The sequence below is a fragment of the Mytilus edulis genome, chromosome 4, assembly GCF_963676685.1.
Source record: "Mytilus edulis chromosome 4, xbMytEdul2.2, whole genome shotgun sequence".
In the NCBI taxonomy this organism is placed as follows: Eukaryota; Metazoa; Mollusca; class Bivalvia; order Mytilida; family Mytilidae; genus Mytilus; species Mytilus edulis.
The window spans coordinates 74,987,952-75,011,839 of NC_092347.1; the positions used below are offsets into that span (position 1 = coordinate 74,987,952).

A 23,888-nucleotide genomic window follows, 5' to 3' on the forward strand; every position below is an offset into this window, starting at 1 on the left:
CAAAAAATACATGTACACCTTACAGTCATTTAATAAACCAAGCAAAGTTGGCCTATTGAATATAGTTTATAAGAAACAGACAAACTCGAAAACTTAAGTCAAGGTCAGATGAACCATGGCAGACAAGTATGTAACTATCTTAGGGTCTTAGATTTTGCTTTTGGGTTATTTCGTGGCAGCCAGGTTTATTGGTGGAGGAAGCCAGAGAGCCCAGAAAAAACCACAGACCTTTGATATGAAAACTGACAATCCTAGTCAATTAAGATAGGAGTTGAGTTCTGAAACCTGGATGAGCGGCGTTCAAAATCACAACCTCAGTGTTGACTGGACAGTGTTTACAAGGGTCTTGGAAGGAACAGTTGAATCTTAGCCATGTTTATATAAGCATTACCACCCTGTGCAATGCATTCAAATGTACAATGGAGTGTTTTTGTAGGTTGAATTTCCCTGATAAACATGCCCCATCAAGTTCTAAATCAACTAAATATGTTTGACTGTACATCAACCCAAAACCTGCAGATAAGACACAAATACAACAAAAATGTATCACTTTTATTATTTGCCATCATGATCATAAATTAATGGTTATTAACAAAATTCTTTCTACTTGAATAAAATACAGCTATATGACATGATTATGAATGTTAATTATATGTAATGGAACCTGTCTTGAACTGCAAAACTTACTTTGAAGCCTCCTTTTCAATTCATTAATTAAAGAAAACATAATTTATATGCATTAACAGACTTGAAAGCATTTTTGAAAGTTTGTATAGTTTTACAAGAATAAAATGTCAAACCAATAATCATGTACTTAATATTAAATCATTTTCTTGGGATTTTGGAATTCTTTTTACTGAATAACCATATCCCGATACCATCAAGTAAAAACACTATAATAGTATTTGCATAAGCAAACTTTAAAACATTTTTTGTTTGTTTGCACAATTTTCCAAGAATAAAATATGAAACAGGCAATCATGTATTTTATATTAAAACATTTTATTGAGATTTTTAAATCTTTTTGCAAAAATGTGTTAATGATTGCTTCAAACTCCTCCAATAATCGAAATATTCTATCCACTTAAATGTCACTGGCAGTAAGACAGGCTCTGCTATTTACAATTTTACAAGACTATAAAATGATTAAATATTTTGCAGTCATGACTAGTATACACGTTATCACAAGCATACACACAAATTTTATCTTCAAACTAATTACAAACTAAAGCTGATTCCAATGAAATATAGACAGTCTCCACAGAAGAAAGACATTTTGAAAAAGATACACTAGCCACTCACTGAATAAGTTTCAAAATTATTCTGAAAAGAAAACTACACAACCGTTTATCAAGAGATTTGAAAATGCCGTCTCTAGTACAGTAAGTGATTCATAGTTTCATAGTAATTTTCAGATCATTATATATGAAAAAAAAAAAGGAATGGACAGGTATAATACATAACCTGTTCTTATAAAAATAAATTTATTTTCAGGTAAGAAGTTTTAGTTTTAAATAAGGAATGAAACAAGAAGGACGGACATAAATGCAAATCTTACTGCAACAATTCATTACTGATTAAGTAGCAGCTAAAAGAAAGTCTAAAGTAAAACTTTCTTTTTACATGTTTACCTTACAATGAATTGGTACACTAATTATGGTTGACCACTATCTCATAGAAACAGTCTATTAACAAAATAAATGTCACTGAACCAACCATGAAAATGTAGTTAAGGGCATGTCACATACTAGACAAAACTACAGAACAAATATAAGCCATACTTATTTCAAAATATTGAGGTCTAGCTTTTCTACATTAATAAATAATAAAGCTTTATACAATTAGTTACTTCCATTTTGCTTAGCATCCTTGTTTCTAGTATTCTGTGACTTTTACCAAAGGTTGGTGGTTTTTTCTGGGAACTCCTAATTCCTCAACGAAGAAAATCTGACCGCAATGAAATAGCACAATAGTGTTGAAAGTGAGGTTATACACCAATCAATCAATCTGTGACTTTCGTTGCAGGTAAGACAAACAGATTTTAAACCTCCCAGTACTTCATTGGACCCTGTAATCCCAAAAATTTTGTATATAAAAAAAAATTACTTCTTGGTTTATCGCTGATTTCCAATAGGAGTATACTTGTCATTTATGTTTAAAATGTAGGTCAAAGTGATTTACTTTTATACAATTAATTTGTGCAAAATTGGCATCAGTAAAATAACTAAAATCTGGTCAATACTATCAAAAATGTAAAGTGGTGATAATGTTTACAGAAATGAGCATGTTATATGTTTTACCAACATCACTTGAGTTAAAACAATAGTAAAAGTATACTTGAATATGCACTATTAACTAAACAATCTGCAAATCTAGTAATTAAATTAATAATGGAATGTATGAAAATCCCTTAAATAATGGAGATGTTAGAAAAATACTAGGGATCCTGTAAAAAGGATAAAAATGAGCTAAGTGTTCATAAAGTACAGAGTTATATCCCTTTATTTCAGTAAGAGTTGTATTGTTTATGTGAAACAAATTCTGTCATATATTTTTTTCTCTGGTTTTGTTTTCATGAGCATGACTATGTATATAAAATAGATTACTCATATCAAAACCTATATTATGTTTTTACTTTTTGCTTCCATTCAATTTTCTTCTAAAACATTCATGTCAATTTAACTAAATCATATTTAGAAAATTCACATTTTACAATCCTTAGTTTTTTACCATGTAGCAAAATGTTCTTCCAACATATAATAATCTATAATCCATAATTTAAAGCATAAAATTATAAACAGTACTACCAGTGACTGAAAAATAATCAGCTCTGATGTAGCACTTCAGACTCCCTTCTGATTTATATGTTTAAGAAAAGTGGACTCTTAAAAGTTCGACTCTTAAAAGTTCCATATCCCTGGAAGGGGATTCTAGAAAAAAATAGCAAAATAAAACGATGCTGGAATATATATAAACCTTAAAAGAGTATAAAAGTATCAGAAAGATGTGACAGACAAAACTTGAGTTATCAAAAAAATACCTGTAGTTGTCAAATGGTTTATGGTTATTGTAACAGAAATCTAAAACCATAAACATAAAAGCAGGGGAAGTAAAAAAAAACATAAATACAATTGAAACAAACCTAGCAAGGTGTCTTCTTTCAAAGCTTGTCTAACCAGTAAAAAATGTCTCTACTTGACTTCTACCATGCTACCCTGTAGAGTTTCATAATATTACTACAATCCAAAAATACCCTAAAATTAAGGCAAAACAGGTAAGGAAATAGTGAGCATTGCAAAGTATTCCATCAATACAGGTCAATTGGCTTGTATAAATTCTTCTGAAGCCAGTGAAGTGGTATGGCATAATCAAATAATACATTTTAACTTAATTTTAATTTATTGAATTACACTGTTGATTCATTATTATTCGTTTGATACCAATTTTCGTGGATTTCATGGTTACCCGGGAACCACGAATTCCAATGTCCAACGAATTATGAATTTTCAATCAGAATATATTCAGACTTTGGCAAAACTACAAAATCAATTATACACGAAAATGAAACTTTTCCTGAATCCACGAAAAATGGTACCCACAAAAATAAATGAATTCACAGTAATATTTTATAGATGAATCCTTATAAAGTGAAAATTGGCCTTTCACATTAGGCTAATATGTTTAGGCCCTGGTTTTGATGCTTATATACTTTTAATTTCCATAACTTTTTGTCTCCAGGATAACTTGTAATTTCAGAACCTTTTAGTCTTTCTCTACTAAAATGTACACCATATGACAAATAATTTTACATTATTCTACAAAATTCTAAAATACTTCAGCATAAAAATACAATTTTAAAATAATCACAAGCACTCTTCATTTAGTAAAGTATGACTGCCACACAAAACAATGATACTAATTAGCATCTAAAATGCCAGCAAGTATAAAATTGAACAAAAAATGATTAAAGTCAGAAACAAATATATACTAAAAATTCATTAACAATAAATAAACAAAATAAGCTCATTAACAAAATGGAATAGTCTTACTGACACTAAAACAAAGTAATAAAATAATTATTTGTAACAATATACAATGCATTTGTTGACACACTCAAAACAACTGCTTAAAGCTATGACATATATACAAAAATCTATATACACAATCTGATTGGAGGACCTGTCCTGTTACAATGGTGTGCACAATAAAAAATCATTTATATAATTTATATTAAAAACCTTCTAATTGTCATATGTGGCTATTTCAAGGCTACATGTATGCTATGATTTAAAATGGCACTTAAATGTTTTTCCATAACATTTTAAATTAAATTCAAATAATGATTTTTGCATTCTGAACAAATTGTAACTTGTTTTTCTTACAAAACACTTCAAAATTTTCAAAAATTAAAATACAGTTATAAATGTCAACTTGATCAGCGTTAAAAACAGCCAGGACAAGAAAGAGTGACAGTTTAAAAAGTGATATTTAGTACAAAACAACATTATTAAGGAAAGCATGAGTTTGTTATGAATTATTCTATTTACATTGAATCACCTGTTACAGAGAATGCTCTCTTGTGACAGTATTATGAGGGCCTGGATGAGGGTCCATCATTTCTGTATTCTCAAACCAATTTTTAAGTAATTATTCTCTATTCTTTATACCTTTTGCTCATTCTCTGTTCTTTAAATTTTAACACCCCATAAGTCTCAACAATTTAGGTTTTTTTTGACTGTTTTTCTCTTCTTTATTTTTTAATACATTTTCTGTATTGTTGGCCAATTATTCTTTATCTTTTTAAATCCCATCCAGACCCCCTATTATGCATTGCTATTTTCTCATGTATCATACAAATAACAAATAAAGGAAGAGTAATTTTTGTAATAATTAATCATTGATACTTTCAGAAATGAAAGCTCAGATTTAGCTTTTGTAGATATCTCTCCCATAATTACAAAGGTTACAGTTCAAAAAGAGATTATCATATCAAATATCATGTGAATAAAACAGTAAATGCAACTGGCACCAAATTAAAATAATACGACAGGGTACCAGTTACTTAACTATGATAGGCTAACAATTATGGTCAACAGTTGGTGTAGTTGTTGCTGACTGGTCTAACCAGATGAAGTTCACTTTCTTGTGAAACAATTGGAAGTCCATGTTTCATATGATATTTAATTAAATGAGGAACACTTTCAAATGTATGGTCTTTGGTTCGTACCTGAAAAACAACAAGAACTTTAGTTTAACAATGTATAATCTTTTAAATAAACATTAATGTTAAACAAAATATGATTTCGTAAGATAGACACATCAATTTCGTCTTATGAATTTATGTACCGGTAATGTGTGTCCATTAATTGAGAAACTCTTGTTTTGACATGTCTTTAAATGTCTGATGATTTCGTGCCTGTCTTCTAATTTTGAATAAAGAAATGAATGTATTCTACATAATACTGTTCAGTTCCTACTTAACAGACTGCCAAGGATGCAAATTTATACATCCTGCACAGCCAAGCAGACACCAAACTTTGAAATGATTTTACTGCTGGTCGGAAGATTATATTTCTTTACCCTTAATCATCCTTAGAGGTTATTGCTTTAAAAAGTAAAGGTTCTGTGGAGTTCTATACATGTACTTGACTTACAATGCCATCTGGGTCAACTAATAACAAGTGTTTAATAACACCATTTTGTCTCCCACTCAGGACGAATTGATTTTGGTCATTTGAACTTTTCCGAACTAGAAAATCACCATCTTTCTGCAGAAGTTTTTCAGCCTGAAAAGAATTAACATTTATTATTTCTGTAGCATACTTTTTTTTCATACTGTTAATTCAAAATGTTCTACAGCTTACAATCTTCTAAAATAGATTTTGTAAGGAACTTATAACGAAATGCAAGAATTTATTACAAGATCTAATTATAGACTACTTTGAAAAAAAATTTGATAAAGATACATTAAATCAACAAGTTACTGTGAGAGTTGTAAATATGGATAGACAGACAAATGAATTGACAGACAGACAAACAATCATGTTCCATAACACATAAGTATGTTACTTATGTAAAATTCTCTTAATTTTTGTTCCTACCTGCTTTCTTGGTAATTGACCATGGTACCATGTCTCAAACATAGGAGCTATATTATGTTTAGGGACACTATCTTCTTCTGGTAATTTAGGTTGAGGTCGCTGTGGTATTTCAGGTCGAGAGGGCTCATGTACAACCATACTGTCTGAAAATTGTCGCTGTGGAAGCTCTGGTTCTGTTTCTGTGTTCTGTAGGGATGATTGAAAGGGATCTGAAAGTTGATATATATTGACGTATTATGCAAAGGCACTATGTATATAATCATTTTCAAAGTTTCCAGACCATAAAAACCAAGAACCATTACAGCTGATTGAATATCTATGTTTTAGTTGAAGTTCCTGTTTTGATTTTTTTACCATTTGTTAGAAACTTTTATTTTTCATGTGTTCAAATTTTTAAAGATTGAGGACAAATTTCATTTTTGTTGATATTTTAGTTAATGGATTTTGAATAAATTCATAGCTAACCAGTACCGACAAAATCCTTGAAATTTAGTTTCCATGAAAAATAATGAACCAACAGTAAAGAGATCAATACTAACAAAAGATTTCTGTTAACAAAGCAACTTCCTGTTATCTGATGTATTGGATTTAGAGGGTGGTAAAAGGTTATTTTTGTGCAACGTGTTTTGTCATTTTTTTTTCACATGCAACCGTGAAAAAGTTTCCTTATTCACTGTGTTTTGTGAAATTGGTAAAAAGATCAACAGGCATGAAATTTTTAATTGTTTGTTTACTTATGAAATGGCAATTTTATTTTGCGTTCTTCCATGCAGATACCCCCCTTTACGCTCCTCCATTTAATGTTTTCCCAAACTCTTTCAAGACAATTATCCATGATATCTTACCCATGTCAAAAGGATCCCCATTTGTTGTTGGTTCTTCCATAACATTTTCTTTATTGTCATAAACATTACCCTCAAACTCAGCATCACCATTGAATACGGTTTCTAAAATAAAACACAAATACATAATTAGTTAACATGTTAGATTTTGACAAAAGAAAAATTATAAGATTAACCTTAGTATGATTGAATAACAACTCAGCTTCTCAATCTCCTGTTCTAAAAAATCACGGTGGCAAAACAAGTGACTTTGAATACCAAACAATCTTCAACAGGTCTGAAATATTTTGTGAATGTTTTCTATGAAACAATCAGTGAAATTTAACTTTATATGCATCAAAATATTCACAAGAAAAGGATATGATGAATGGGTCCTATGTGGGAACACCATGATATGTAAATACTAACATTTCTTGACGGGTGCCATTTTTCCTTGAAACTGATCACACTGAAGTCATGTGTTTCACGACCATGAAAGTTATAATGCAAAATAATTAAAGTACAATGTATATCAAAATCTTTAATTAAAAAAGTATTTTCTAACATTTCTTATATTAATGTATTAGCTTTCCAGCATGTATAATGTCCATCTATGAATGTAATAAAATATGTCCTTGCTACAGAATAGAAGCATGAAAGAATATGTTTACCTTTATTATCATACACCTGACCATCTTTATTGTCATATGTCTGTCCACCGGTGGCACCAAAGTCAATCAGAGGTTGGTCTTTAGGGACATCATAAAGCTGAGGAGGTTCTTTTACAGATGCATACAAGCCATCACTGATCTGATGTATATAAAAGTAAATAGTCCGTATGTTTTTCAGGAAGGTAAGCCTACAGGCCATGCCAAATATTCCCTTTTCCAATAACTTAAAATTCCTTATGCTTTAATCAAGTAAGGCCATGGAAATATACCTCAAATTGTTTGTTCTACAAGTTGTTCTATACAAAGTGTAAACTGACACAGTTATAGAATCTGTTATTTGGCAGGGGAGATAATTAAATAAAATTATGTAAATTTTGAAGTGATAAAATTAAAGTAAGCTGCATAATGAAGATTTTTCTCCCAATTTTTTTTTATTATCTAAATATATAAGTTCAACCCTTTTTCTTTATACAGGTATTAATTCATTGAATACCGGTTTGTTAAATCAACACAAAAAAATTCCTGAAAAACCTGTACAACTCTTATCTTAATTCATTGAACAAACAAGATTTCCTTAATAAATCATAAAATACTTATCTAAATGAGGACATATTAGACGTCATTCAGATCAATACAATACCATTTATCAGGGGCATTAAAACAAGGGTGTACACAGCAAAATGTCTCATTTGTTTACTGAAGATGAATAAATTTATATTTTTAGTACATGTATTTATGATAATCTTCTAAATTTACTATCTAATACATTGTTGATCGACACAGTAAGCTTAAATCTCACCAATGTGATTTCATTTGAGGTGATACAGAAATTGTATACACAAATGTGTTAATAAATTATATTAAGCTTTATCAATATTATATCAATATTTGTGAATATGTGCATTTTTAATTTCTTTTGACAATTAACACAAAGGATAACATTTTTTTCTTCTTTTTTTAAATTTAAACAATTTATTGGTGCTAAATATAATTTAAAAGTTTACTACTATGTGTCTTGTCAATACCTGAAAGTAGTGCAGAAATTGGGGGTCAATATATAGGACAAAAGTGACTTACAGGCAGGTTAGACTTGGGTGCTGAATAATTAGTATTTCCTGTTGCAGCTTCAGCTAAAGGAGGTCTTGCATCAGGTCGGTCATTATAATAGTCACTTTCATCATTTCCCCAGGCATCACTGTCTGCAATACCTTTCTCTGTGCTATGGAGGAAGGAAATGTGTAAAGGCATTTAGGTCAAGATTGATGGATGGACAGCTGTTTAACAGCCAGTGGCAAACTAGTTCCATATTCAGGACGATAACATGATTATGTAATATGAAATATAAGCCCTGCTTTGAAATAGACAAACATAATGTCATATCTGGATTTTAAAGTGCTAGTTTACAAGCTAACAGTCTGCAGGAAGATATGTCATCCTTATTCTCAATATGACCAGACCAGATTTTGCTCTTTCTCTATAATGCCATGTGCTTAGCAGAGAAAAAGCAAATATTAATTTTTGAGTCTTTGGTTTGATCTTGCCAGGATTCGAACCCACAACTTCTCACAAGACCACTTAAGCATTTATTAAAGTCAAGAAGGTTAAATTTAATGGAATATCACAACATATAGAGAACATACAAATGCTAAAAAAAGAAAAGGGAATTAAGCATTTTGTTTCTTTTTCAGCACCTTATAAACATTTATCACACAAGGGAAATAACTTTTGAAGGAGATAACTCAACTTTACATTTCAGCTTAACCCAATTTTTAGATACCGGTATTCATCGTTGTGGGTTCAAACTCTGTAGTTAAGTCTACTAGAAATCACAAATAAAGGCATCATTGTCACCATTTACACCAACCAAATCTCTTTCTATTTGTCTATTTCTCAGAGAATAAAATCACAATCTGAATTATAGTGCAGACATTATTGCCATTAAAGAGCTATAGTATTCTTATAGAAATTGTGACTTATAGGAACGCTAAGGGTTTTGGAAAGATGGAAATATGGGAATGGTGTGAAATTTACTTTAAATAACTTACAGGAAACACACTGCTATCATAACCTGGGCAATCCCAGTCCTCAATGCCACTACTACATAAATTAAAGTTTAATTCAGATTTAACATTTAATCATGATTTGAAAGGGCTACATTTTCATCAATGCAAACCGGGCTGCACTGAGCAATGGGTTGATTTTTTTTAATTTGTAAATAATTTATGGTCTTATATGTTATTGTGGCATCCATATTTGGTCATTATGGTTATATCTAGTTATATATCACTTTAGAACCTTTCTGTCAAATGAGTTAGAAACCATTTAATCAAGTTACTATTAATTTAATATACAAATAAGGATATGTGATATGATTGGCATTGAGACAACTATCCACGAAAGTTCAAATGAAGTCTTATCAAAGCTTTCACCTTAATTGTATTCTTCAAATTTCATAGACACACAACCAACATTGTGTTAACAACAAATGGCAAACTAATTGGTATTGAAACAAAGCACTATTGATTAGGGTCATCACTTGTATCCTATCTTATTTTTCAATCATGGTTATGGTTTTAATTTAATTTATGCAAAAAATGTCTGCTGACTTACGGGTCCTGAACTGTAACTGGTTTTGGTTGATTTTTTAGATATTCTTTGAAACGAAGTTCAAAAGCTTGTCCTACTGTGGTTATAACATCTTCCGCTAATCCACCTCCACATTCTAACACATGACATGCTCGACCATTAGCTGTGTCCTTAGCAACATATGCTACAAAGTCTAGCGTTTCCTATAAAAAAAGAAAATCTGAATAAAATGATGCAAACAATTTCTATAGCAAATATGAATAAAATATGAGTGACAGCAACCAAACTAAATGCACCTTTTGACATCAGGAAATATATTTTGTGTTTGTTCAATAGTAAAAACTTGGTTCACTAACACATTATTTTGGCCTAAAAAAATCTTAAATTTTTTTTTACAGCAATATTATAGTGATATTTTGATGAAACATTTTTTGTTGTTGCTAATATGCTTATAATAAATGATGTAGATATACATTTTTATTATAATGCTACTAAAAATATACAAAAAGCAGGACTTCACATTAGATGTACATTACTAAAACATTCAATTTTTATCAAATCCACTTTTACAGAGCTGTTACAGATCTTACTGGCATTACTCCTGAATTTTGGGAAATACTTCTGGAATTTATATGTTTGCTTAAGATCTGACTTATCTGCCTACTGACAGTAATTTTAATGATGCCAAATTCAAAATAAACTTTATATCCAAACTTACAGAATCTCCACCTGAAGCAAATGAAATTCCAGGCATCTGGTGATTGGCTATCATCTGAAAATAAGACATACCGTACATGTTTTAAATACTTCTGTGGAATAAAACAAAACAGCTAATTTTACAGTATTTTTTCACTTTCTTGTTCAAATAGGTAGTTGTGTTGTTGGTAGCTACAATATACAGGTTTTTTATTGTATATTTTACTTTTTTACAATATATATGGTCAAGACAACAATCTAACAGTGTTAGTTGTTGATGTGGTCTTTTGTTCTGCCAATTTGTTTTGGTTATCCCTGTTGGACATTATATATGTGTTTTGGTGGACATTTGTCTTTACTGAAACATGTTTTTATTCTTATATATCTTATGATTTCACTTTAAATAATGACCAGTTGACCTTTTACCTATACAGCTAGTAAAATGAATATGACAGGTATGCCCTTACCTCTCCAGATTCCATTATAATAAGCGTGAGACAGTCTGTTGTGATTGTCAAGTTAACATTTGACCCTGCATACTGCATCTTTGGTGCATCACCTAACATTTTTACTAACTTTTTATCTACCTGGAAATGAAAACAATGTTAACGATTTAATCCCACTGCTTGGCATAGATATATTACTTCCATATTTTCAACGTTTTAAATGGGTCATTAGCAAAAGTGGCATATTTAAGGTACTTGTATTTGTACATTACAAGAAATTATGGTATAAAAATATGATGACTGTTGGACATAAATGACATGTCAGATCCATTTATAATGTTTTCTACATGATACAATTGGCTCTCTCTTTACTCACTTTACGTTTCTTTGCTGTCTTTAACCCTGCTGCTTCACATACCCTGCATATAGCTTCCCTGCAATAAATATAACAACATGAGGTCATTGTTAAGAAAATAAACTTTATCTAAGTGATTCAAGTGTACATGTAAACAAGAATGTCCCCAGTACACAGATGCCCCACTCGCACTATCAAATTTATATGTTCAGTGGACCATGAAATTGGGGTCAAAACTCTTATTTGGCATTAAAATTAGAAACATCATATCATAAGGAACATGTGTACTAAGTTTCAAGTTGATTGGACTTCAACTTCATCAAAAACTACCTTGACCAAAAACTTTAACCTGAAGCGGGACGAACGGACGAACATACAGACAGACAGATGGACGAATGGACGTACAAACCAGAAAGCATAATGCCCATCTACTATCGAAGGAGGGGCATAATAACATAGTGAAAATAAAAACTAATACACAATAAAACCAGAAAAGACATCTGCTAAATTTAATATTGACAATTTTTCGACAGTTCCGGCAATTCAGAACTAGATAAATATATTTTATAGACATTTTGTTGGTGAAAACCCTCTTTTGACTACATCTAAACAAAAATAATTGGTTATAAAATAAACTTGGATATTCTGTTATTTCTTATAAAAGTTTCAATAATACAAAATCTTTATCTGAAAAACAATGATGGTCTCATAACAATATATTATTTTTATAATCCAAGTACTATGTAAAATTAAATATTGATGCCATAGTTAGTTTGCATCAATAATTACATTCTTGCATGCATGTAGGCTTGGGGTAACATTTACTTCCACACGGTATCCGATAGTTTTTTTGCATTTGCAAGTCTTGGTTGTGCACGATCCTTTTCATTTGTATCTTTTGTTTGCAAGTGAAAAGCTAGCATTTTTGTAGCTGGGTGTGATATCGAGGTCTTGTGCCATTCCAATATGTCTACGGTGTTTTTAAGAAGCTCTAGATTGCAAATATCGTAGCATGACTGCAATACACAATATTTACAATACAACTAAAATAAACTATGTTACTTTCCAGTGACTTCTTGTGTAACCATGGAAACATTAAGAAATTTTTTTAATTTTATTTTTTTAAGTCGAAATATTGCCATTCACTCGTAATAACAAGTTGGTAATGACCATCGGTATAAAATGTGTTTATTATATTTTTGACAAGTAAGCAAAAAACCTATGTGAAACTTATAATTTTTCTTTAGCTAATCTTTTTATTATAATATAATAATAAAATTACCTATATATGAAAGCGTCTTTTTAATGAATGGTCATACAATATGAAGAGTTTAGAAGTATCAAAAGTAAACTGTAACAGAGTGTTAATTACCCCGACCCTATGCGTATGGTTGGACCATATGAGTATACACCCATATGGTCACGACCATAGGCGTATGGTCCAAATACTCATATGGTCCGGAACATATATATAGTTTGCATATAGTAACTTTCGACAATTTATAATAATTGATCCTTTAATATGAATGTTTCTTTAGTCATATTTGCATGCAAAATGCCAAAAATGCCCTAATGTTATTTGTAGCTTAAAATAATAAAAGGGAGATAACACCTCATTTACCTAGCTAGTGCTGTCCTTGTATCAAAATCTAGTTGCCTCATTGACTCTTTGACCTCTAGGCATCCTATATACTGATAAATAAAACAGATACAATCAATGTAAATCATAATTAAATACATGAATGTTAAATGTGTCATTATGGCTTTGGGGACATTTTTTAAACTTGTTTTACATGTTTAGTTAAATATTTAAAACTTTTGTCATGCATGTTTTATTCGAAACTCAAAAAATCGCCTGTTTTGATAATTATAAAAGTCTAAAACAAACCGTTTGTACAATGGAGAACTCTTTTCAAATAGAAAAAGATCAAAACGAAAAGAAAAATAAACTGCTAAAATATTCTTACTTTGCTGTAATGTATTCATAATTTGCCGTAAAGTTACATGTACCAGTATTTGAAATCTGTTGAAAATTTTCTCTGTTTATTACACTTATTACAACCAGATGCTCCGCAGGGCGTAGCTTTATACGACCGCAGAGGTTGAACCCTGAACGGTTAGGGCAAGTATGGACACAACATTCAAGCTGGATTCAGCTCTAAATTTGGATTGTGATTAAATAGTTGACACAGCATAGGTTTCTGACACAGAATGAATGTGTTCTAATGAACTTAAAATTTTTATTTCTCTTAGAGCAATTCACTATGCTGTTGAATATTAATCCTCTCAAAAAAAAATGTTTGAAGAAATTTTCTTTTTTATTTATGAAATTTCAAATGAGAAAAATTGAACCCAATTTTTTTAATCACATCCCCCTTTCCCTTATTCTAAAACTAATCTCAATTAAAATTTCTAATGGAGTTTGCAACAATAACTACTCATTTAAATACATCATAAAATATTAAGATGTAAAAAAACTGCTTGTTATCACTGAATGGTAAAGATTATTTTAATTTATCAGTTGGTAGTAAAAAGTGAATATACATTGTATATTGTATATAACAAAGATTTAAGTTGATTCTGGACAAAGAAAGATAACTCCAATTAAAAAAAAATCTTGCTATTGCACAATATTTTGCAATTAGATATTTCTTGCTTACTATTCTGGACAAAGAAAGATAACTCTAATTAAATTTTTTTTGATATTTCACAATATTGTGCAATTAGATATTTCTTGCCATTGCGCAATACTGTGCAATTGAAAAGACTTGCTATTGCACAATACTTAATATAATAATTTAAGATCCTGATTTGGACCAACTTGAAAACTGGGCCCATAATAAAAAATCTAAGTACATTTTTGAATTCAGCATATCAAAGAACTTCAAGATTTCAATTTTTGTTAAAATCAGACTAAGTTTAATTTTGGACCCTTTGGACTTTAGTGTAGACCAATTTGAAAACAGGACCAAAAATGAAGAATCTACATACACAGTTAGATTTGGTATATCAAAGAACCCCATTTATTCAATTTTTGATGAAATCAAACAAAGTTTAATTTTGGACCCCGATTTGGACCAACTTGAAAACTGGGCCAATAATCAAGAATCTAGATACATTTTTAGATTCAGCATATCAAAGAACCTAACTGATTCATTTTTTGTCAAAATCAAACTAAGTTTAATTTTGGACCCTTTGGACCTTAATGTAGACCAATTTGAAAACGGGACCAAAAGTTAAGAATCTACATACACAGTCATGACAGTTAGATTCAGCATATCAAAGAACCCCAATTATTCAATTTTGATGAAATCAAACAAAAGTTTAATTTTGGACCCTTTGGGCCCCTTATTATGTTGGGACCAAAACTCCCAAAATCAAACCCAACCTTTCTTTTATGGTCATAAACCTTGTGTTTAAAATTCATAGATTTCTATTTACTTATACTAACGTTATGGTGCGAAAACCAAGAAAAATGCTTATTTGGGTCCCTTTTTGGCCCCTAATTCCTAAACTGTTCGGACCTAAACTCCCAAAATCAATACCAACCTTCCTTTTGTAGTCATTAACATTGTGTTTAAATTTCATTGATTTCTATTTACTTAAACTAATGTTATTGTGCGAAAACCAAGAATAATGCTTATTTGGGCCCTTTTTTGGCCCCTAATTCCTAAACTGTTGAGACCAAAACTCCCAAAATCAATCCCAACCGTTTTTTTGTGGTCATAAACCTTGTGTCAAAATTTCATAGATTTCTATTAACTTAAACTAAAGTTATAGTGCGAAAACCAAGAAAATGCTTATTTGGGCCCTTTTTGGCCCCTAATTCCTAAAATGTTGGGACCAAAACTCCCAAAATCAATACCAACCTTCCTTTTGTGGTCATAAACCTTGTGTTAAAATTTCATAGATTTCCATTCACTTTTACTAAAGTTAGAGTGCGAAAACTAAAAGTATTCGGACGCCGGACGACGACGACGACGACGACGACGCTGACGCCAACGTGATAGCAATATACGACAAAATTTTTTTCAAAATTTGCGGTCGTATAATAAAGGGAGGTAACTGCTACTTACTCTCACACCATAGCATACACCAGCATCAGGCTTTATTTGTGCATCTGGATGAATCCAGCCTCTATCTGGTTTGTGCATAAAACTACCAGTTTTTGACCATTCAGAAGGTTGCTTCTTCCCCTTTTTATGCTTGTCCATTCTGGAAAAAAATATAGTGCATGTAGACATTTGGACAAATATCATATACAAGATATATCTATAAAAAAGTTTTCTGTGGTCTTGGTTTCGGATATCTTGCTGTTATGTCTTCATTAGATATAATCATAATCCTTGTTAATATAATTAGACATGAGACTTTATTTACTTGCAGCTCATTTATTAGGTGTTTGATCATACACTGTAGTAAGAATTTTCATTTTTCTATGCTTTAACACCAGTGAACCAGTAAGAAAAATACACAGCCCATTCCGCATTTAAGGACCAAAAAACATGGTAGTTCATTGACTAACTGTCTGTATCTTCCTCTTGATTTAGAGTTTAAAGGAAAATTTGTGTTTTCATGGCTTTTTGATTTTGTGGTTTTACAACAATTGGCATACAAGCCTATTAAAAGGAAATTTGTATTTTGTTGAACATTTCAAATTTGGGGTTCACAAAAACCCATGAATTCTATGTAATTTAAAAATTCCACTTGAATTCATAATGAACTCACAGAAGTCAACCTTATTCAATCCTTATATCAAAATGTTGTGAAGTGAAAGACATATACAGATTTCTATACAGTATTCTTGGAGATTATCCACTTTCACTTATTTCATTAACAAGGTAATTAATTTGGGCAATCTCATTGTAATTGCGTCAGATCATATCAAAATTCCCAATAACTTGAAGATAGATTTTATAAGACTTACTTGTATAATGGTAAAAATTGAAATTTTATAAATCTTATGTTAACATTTTAAAACTAAATTGAAGTGAATGCAGACTTTGCATTTAGAATGATTGGAAAACAATGATTTAACACATGCATTATACATGTATATACATTGTATTATACAAGTAAAGCACCCATTTTAACATGTACATGTAGGCCTTTAACATTATATATATGTATATGTATATTAATACATGTACTGTGACAATTTACCAACAGAGGTTGTGGTAAGGGTTAACTGAAATTATCATTAGTGGTTTTTATAATGTCAATTCATCTATTACAATATAAAAACACAATATGTCAATAACAACCAACCCGGTAAATATTTCTATATGCTTAACAAAAAATAAAAAAATGTAGTTACTTACTTATCATGCTTATATCATTATCATTTACAGTCTGAATTTATGTATTATATTGTATTAACAAAATTAAAATTGATCACTACATTGTATCATCATTCAACATATATATTTATAAATGGAAATAGATGAATAAAATGATTTATGAATATTATAAATATATCACTTACACATTCAAAGTTATGCACATTTACAAACAGTTACAGATGGTTACTCATGCAGATATGGTAGACCGATTGTAAATAAAACATATTGTACACAATATAACCATATGTCTGATAACAGGGATATTAAGTTTATCTCTTAGTTCCTGGTTGTAATATTTCAACTTTATTATGAAAGTCAAGGACATGGATACTTTATTTTATATATATGATATATATATATAAATGTTAAAATATTACAAATTATCTTTCTTGAAATATATTAGTTTTTAAAACCCTTGAGCATGTTGAGTGTAAAAACCAAATCCATCAGATGTTCACAATGGCTTTCAAATATCTGTATCAATATTTTTTTAAATGTGTCTTACCTATTTGTTTAAGGGTTCAAACTTCTTATAAGATAACATTTCATGGAAATCTTGACAAAGGAGTCTCATTTTGAGATCTTGTCATTTATATTTAGATATGAGTTATCTAAAAAGATAATTTTGACACATGTCTTATGCAATGATGTAAATGGGGGTAAAAATTAAAATACATGCATAGCTGTGACTCAAATATCATTTTGCCAAAACAGGGTCATTTTAAGACAATCTGTCAATTTCAACATGTTTATGACAGCATAACTTATATTTTTGCACTAAAATGTAAGGAGTATATCGTTCTTTTTATTTCTCAATATTATAAAGGAGAATTCAATCTGATGCCTTGTACAGAGTGATGCCCACACATTCTTCTCATTTCATCCATCTTACTAGCATGCACTTGTGTATTTGATTATTATTGTTGATGATACCATCTCTTACAATACACTAAATTGTGCCCACTTTGTTGAAACTTAAACTCATTTCCCATTGTAAATCAAAATGTGGAAGCAATACATGTATCACTGACCTATATCTGACCAATCCACTTATGGTTTTAGAGAAGAGGGTCTAGACAGGCTCAGGCATGTACTTATCATGTATCGACAATACATGCAGAAATTTTAAAGGAACTGAAATTCTAAGTTACCGTTAATTTTGTTGATATTTGCTGAAAAGATGAATGCTTGATTGTTGGTAATTCATCTTAATAATAGTATGAAATTCAAAACAGTGTAGCTGTGGCCATTGATTGACACATTAAAATCATTCATTGACTGGGACAATTTAGGTGAACGTTTGTATGTAACGACCAATGCTCACTATGTACTTTTTAAAGAAACTTAAACTATGGGGTCACCAAAGGTTCTCAAAACCTAAATAAAGTAATTCGAAAAATTAATCAGAAATAACACGATATTTTGATTTATATCAATTATATAAATCAAAACACAAAGTTTATTCCTGATTAATTTTTTCGAATTATTTTATAATTAAAGGCATTAAGAAACCTTTGGTGACCCCACAGTTTAACTGTCTATCGTAGGTACGTCATGAACAGTGGTTGTTACAGACAAACGTTCACGTAAATTGTCCCAGTCAATGGATGATTTTGATGGGTCAATCAATGGCCACAGCTACACTGTTTTGAATTTCATACTATTTGTATTTCTATGTTTATTGCATCATGTCCATAGAAAATATAGATTTTTGAAAGCAGAATTTGACCTGTAATGGTTTACTTTTATAAATTGTGACTTGAATTAATACAGAGCTGTCTCATTGGCACTCATACCACATCTTCTTATATCTACTCACTATTAATCCCTCAACACATTCACCTTTAACTGATTCACATTGCCTGTACTTGAGATGAAATGATACATCTAAAAGCGAGTCTTGTTTCAGCTACCGGTTCATATCAATGTCGCAATTCATTCAGATTAATGCAACATTTAAAAAAATATGTCTGATCAGATCTACATGTCTTAGAAATGACTTTGGTTAAATTTGATAGAAAAAAAAACATACATGTATATTCAATTGTAAAATTATTAACATTAAACAAATACATTTAAAAGTACCTTCATTAATCCTAGATCATTGTAGATACAGGACATTAATTTACTACATACATGTAGTACTTACATAGTACCAAAACACAACAATAAGTCCTGACTCATCACAACTGGAGCAACGATTTGTCATCAATAATATATAATTGTTTTAATGGCCATCATAAACTTCCTGATCAAAAATAAAACAATACCACAAGACTGCACCTTGTAAAGAAATGTACTTGGCTCACTTTAAATCTATACTTCCCAATTGACATATATATATAAAGTATATAATGAGGTTCATATATCATATACTTTTACATCTTTTCATGTATTTTATGTACGTGTATATATGGTTAAAAAGGTCAATAAAGTACATTCAATAATGGTTTCAGAGGAGAAAATTTTGGCATAAGTTTGTTACCAGAAACTAGGTAATAGAGATAATTGTGCTCATTTACAGCGATTTTTTAAGTAAGGACATAAATTTAAGATTATTATTGCAATTTTCAGGAAGAGCTGCATAATATATGCATCAGATATTCGAATGCCAGTTCCTTTCATTGCGTTACTCATAACAGTCCCATTATTCACATTAATAAAAAGCATTACAATATTTTATGAACTTACAGTAATCTCATTTACTACCCCTTCATACCAGGTGAGCTAAAAAGGGGGGTTTTCAAGTTGATCATTCCACATTCAAATTTTACTTACATGTAGTACTTGACAGCTTAATCATGTGCATGATGAATTATGATTGTTTTTGAATTTCAAATTAAAATCTAGAAATGTGTGTAAAGGCAATGCAATATTACAATGTACACCAATAACAATATTGCTAATTATACTATTTAACCCTTTACTCTATGGAGATTTTTTTTTTAAATACTTGATTCGCATAGGATTTTTTCAATAAAAAAAAATATCAGGTTTAAAGTATTAATGCATTACAAAAACAAATATTTCATCAATGAAATTCAAGTCAGATATTCTTTCATATAAGATACAATTTTTTTAAAGTTTGATGCAGACATTTTGTAGTCAAAGCGTTTCATCTTAAGTACTACACAGGTGTCAAAAGGCGTTATTATGGAGTAAAGGGGGTGGCGTCAAAAAGCGTCATTATGGAGGAAAGGGTTAACTGCTTGATTTTTTAATGAAGCAAATAACATTAGTTTTATAACTGGTCATCTTAAACTTGCAGTAAGATTTATCATTTAGATCTGTGTTGATGGCCTTACTGTGACTCAGTGTTCTCCCCAGGCCGATATGACGCTGCGGTCCCGCATCGCCTTCATAATATTTTCGTAAATCCCGCAGCTATACACATGTGTGTATATGTCTCTGCTTCAAATGAAAAGGGAAATACACTTCCGATCCATCTACACTCAGCTGTCAGTATACACAGATATTATTGCTTCCCCTAATCCCAACCGAGCTAAAGTTTTAGCAGTGATAAAAGCAAGCACCATGTTTCTGGTTTCAGTGACAAGTGGCTGACTGAGTTTTCATTGCTTAGAAATGTTAAAGGGGGTATAAGCAAAAGTTATTGTGAGAGGGGGTGTTCAATCCCTAAAGAGGATAAAGACAAAGTTGAGGAACAGACTGTCCAACAAAATAACATTATCTTGAAACAATATCCCTAGAAGGAGTAGAGAATACAGAGATGAATATTTTTATTTTGACATCTTGAATGGACTGAATATATATATATAAATAACTTTTGTGTTTAAATCAATTTATTTCATATATATTCTTGTAATTCACTTTGCACTATTAAACACACAACACAAAGCATTATAACTCATATTGCATGTCATGATTTATGACTGATTGATTCAGATCACAAAAGTTCACTATAAAAAAGAGTTACGCACCCTTGAATTTTGCGCCTTAGAAAAATCCTGGGGAGAACACTGGTGACTTAGAGATGAATAACAGCAATAAAAGTTTATACTGTTTTGACTGCACATGTACTGATTTTCTGTCAGGAGTGGATATCCCATATATAATTCTTTCCATGTTATTTACCGGTATTGGTATTTGGTCGATATTGCTTGAATTGGATTCAACCCCAAAGTTGATCCAGCATCAAGATGATCTGGTCCAAGACTATTCAGCTCAATAATAAAATAATGGATATATAAAGTTCTAAGAGTTTTGAGAAGCATTTGAATTGGTTCAGGTTTAACAGAAATTTGCACATGCAAATGTTAATGTGCTGATGATCGAATACATATTTTTGGAAAACATTAATCATGTTAATAATGATCAATAACTGGTTAGTACCACATTTTTCAATTTGACTGAGTAGATTTCATAGCAATTTTTTTTACATTGGCTTTGAAATTAGCTTTTGTGAGTAAAATTGTATTACACCAGTTAAAAAGATGAAAGATTGTTCAGATGAAAATAAAAAAATGTTGATTAATATCTATTGTACATAAACTACATGTATAAACTTCTGTAATATATGTTTTATTATAACTTTATGTAACATACACAATAGTCTTAATAAACATACCCGTACCCAGGTGGGGTTTGTCTAGAACCCCCCTCCCCCCTTGAAAACAAATAACCACTGTTAAAGTCAACGTTCTGTTCGAATTGTGACTGTTAAAGTTGAGTTCGTGAGTCCAAATAACCCCCCTTCGGAAATTCTTGGCTACAGGCCTGATAAATATTTATATTAAAACCATTTCATGTTTCATTTATACAGTTGGACTGAATGCAATATGACCAAAAGTTATGAGTCCAGAGGACTCTCCTTCAAAATTCTATGTAAACTCAGAACACAGCAAGAATGGAAATGCTGACCTGCCTACCTTTATCATTTTAAATGATGTAACCATAAACCAACATTTGTGTATGCCTAATACCGCACAAATGACAGCCTGCTGCCAAGGGAAATATAATGATAGTGCCATGGCAGTCTGGTTCACTGCAATGCAATGAAAAAATGATACCCTAAAGTATATAACCCTGAAAATACAATGTGCAGAATCTATGTAACCGTCTCTTTGAAAATGTGTTTTTTAATAAATTGTATGTAAATACTGAATGACTGATAGTGATGTCTCATGTGTTTTTTATACATGTATATACATTTAATTTGTATGTGATATCAATATATTCAAATGGTTAATTGTTTTGAAAGGTAGCATATTATCTATACAAAAAGGAGGTTGGTAATGCCCTTTACTGTCAGGCAATTAACGCTAATTTTTTTGGTACCGTTAGCGTCTAATTGGTTGAAATTTTACTGTGATTCGTCAGAGGTATCAAATAATTATCGTTACAATTATTTTTTGGAAAAAAAATATTGTGATGTACATTTTATCGTCATGCACTAAAAATTACCATTAAAGTCATTTGGCAAGAATGTTTACCGTAATATGTCATGAAGGTACCCCAATTGTATCTATGTACTTTGATTTCCAATATTTTCCCACCACCAGAACAATCCCAACACAACACCGCCCAAGGGAGCGTGTATGACACCGGGGAAGTCTGTTATTATGGTGGAGGAAGCCGAAGGACTCGGAGAGAACCACCAGGCCACTCGGTGGAAACAGACAAACCAGAGAGATATCAGAAGATTGATCTTCTGGTCAAAGTAGGGGGCAACTTTGACCAACCAAGGCCCCCAAAGTACCCATTCTAGTTTAAATTCCGGTCTGGGTACCAGAGTTGTGTGTGAGAGGGTGAAAATTACCCTTCTGATGTACTGATATTTTTAGCACCCCAAGTGAGAACTTTTGGAACGGGACCTTCAGCACTGTAGCCATCGGTCTTAACCACTAGACCACGAACTCACATAACATTACTACCCTTAAGAAGGGGCTCCTATTTCAAAAACCTAAATCTGTCAGTGTCACTGGACAAAATCATGAAAATGACAGACATTGGTTTTTTTTACACTCAATAATTGCTCAAAGTAATAATGTTTCGTATATGGGAGTTCCGACCCTATTCATTTTTTGTGTTTGCCGCTTGCAGATTTTACACCTGCACAGAAAAAAAGGTAAAATGAAAAGTTAGACAAGACTGCCCTTCCTTACATCGCAACTGCCCGACCACCTAACGGCAATGTGTAAGGTTTATTAGTCTTGTCATTCCTAAAAAGGAAGATATGTGATAATACTGATAAGGGTAACATATATTTCTTACCTATTCTGTGATTATTTACTTCATAATTTACAAAAATAAACTATTTCCAGATTTTATCGTGACAAAATAAAACCGGAAGTTTATATCATTACTTCGCATGCGCAAGAAATAAGATCGACAACTTTTGTTCCCGCGAAATTTCAACTGTAATTTTATCCCTTTAGAGTATTTTATATGTGTTTTTTTTTTAAGAAATGTTCGCAATACCGTATTTTCCTTCTTTTATTCAATATCAATACGATATAACAATAACAGCAATTATATATCGTTAGAAAATTTTTACACTCTATTGAGAGCAGAGACTGGTAAAACCAAGTATTAAACAAAGCCTTGGTGAAACTGAAAGGGGCACTAGCTACAAGTACATATTATATTAAAAAAATATTTTTTTTTAGGTTCAAACATTAATAACAGTAAAATAGTAATTCGCTTTAAACAGCCAGTATGATCCAATTTTGTCAAAATTAACTAAGAACCATTGTAATGAATTATTCACTTGCAAGTGAATAATTCGACCTCATTGAATCCGTGTTCTTGTGAAGCTAGAGATGGATAACGTATGAATTGTGTGCGTGTTTGATTAGTTTTAAAAAGGAAAAGAATGTCAACATTGAAAGCGAAACAAAGGTAAATCAT

At 31.0% G+C, this 23,888-nt stretch overlaps 1 protein-coding gene across 4 annotated transcripts; it reads right to left on the reverse strand.

The window, feature by feature from the left end:
- Positions 1-538: 538 nt before the first annotated feature.
- LOC139520490 (SHC-transforming protein 1-like) lies at positions 539-23,361 on the reverse strand. Of its 4 annotated transcripts, none has more exons than XM_071313158.1 (13): positions 23,253-23,361; positions 15,753-15,891; positions 13,298-13,368; positions 11,698-11,755; positions 11,343-11,462; positions 10,898-10,951; positions 10,204-10,382; positions 8,671-8,812; positions 7,594-7,732; positions 6,947-7,048; positions 6,102-6,310; positions 5,655-5,786; positions 539-5,227 (listed from the first exon to the last, which is right to left on the reverse strand). In XM_071313158.1, exons 2-13 carry the CDS (start codon positions 15,888-15,890, stop codon positions 5,090-5,092), a joined length of 1,482 nt encoding a protein of 493 aa, XP_071169259.1. In that variant the 5' UTR covers position 15,891; positions 23,253-23,361; the 3' UTR covers positions 539-5,089. The 4 variants fall into 4 exon arrangements, with proteins under 4 accessions (XP_071169259.1, XP_071169257.1, XP_071169260.1 ...); XM_071313156.1 differs by lacking the exon at positions 23,253-23,361 and adding an exon at positions 19,168-19,430; XM_071313159.1 differs by lacking the exon at positions 23,253-23,361 and adding an exon at positions 19,104-19,259.
- Between the last annotated feature and the right edge of the window lie 527 nt (positions 23,362-23,888).

Bases quoted from the DNA above. Each gene is read 5' to 3' on its own strand.
- LOC139520490 (XM_071313156.1), bottom strand. From the start codon at position 19,202: ATGAGTCAGGACTTATTGTTGTGTTTTGGTACTAT. The intron at 15,892-19,167 runs GTAAGTACTACA...ATTTTTTTCCAG, and splicing joins TTGTTGTGTTTTGGTACTAT to AATGGACAAGCATAAAAAGG. The intron at 11,463-11,697 runs GTGAGTAAAGAG...TTTCATTTCCAG, and splicing joins AGACAGCAAAGAAACGTAAA to GTAGATAAAAAGTTAGTAAA.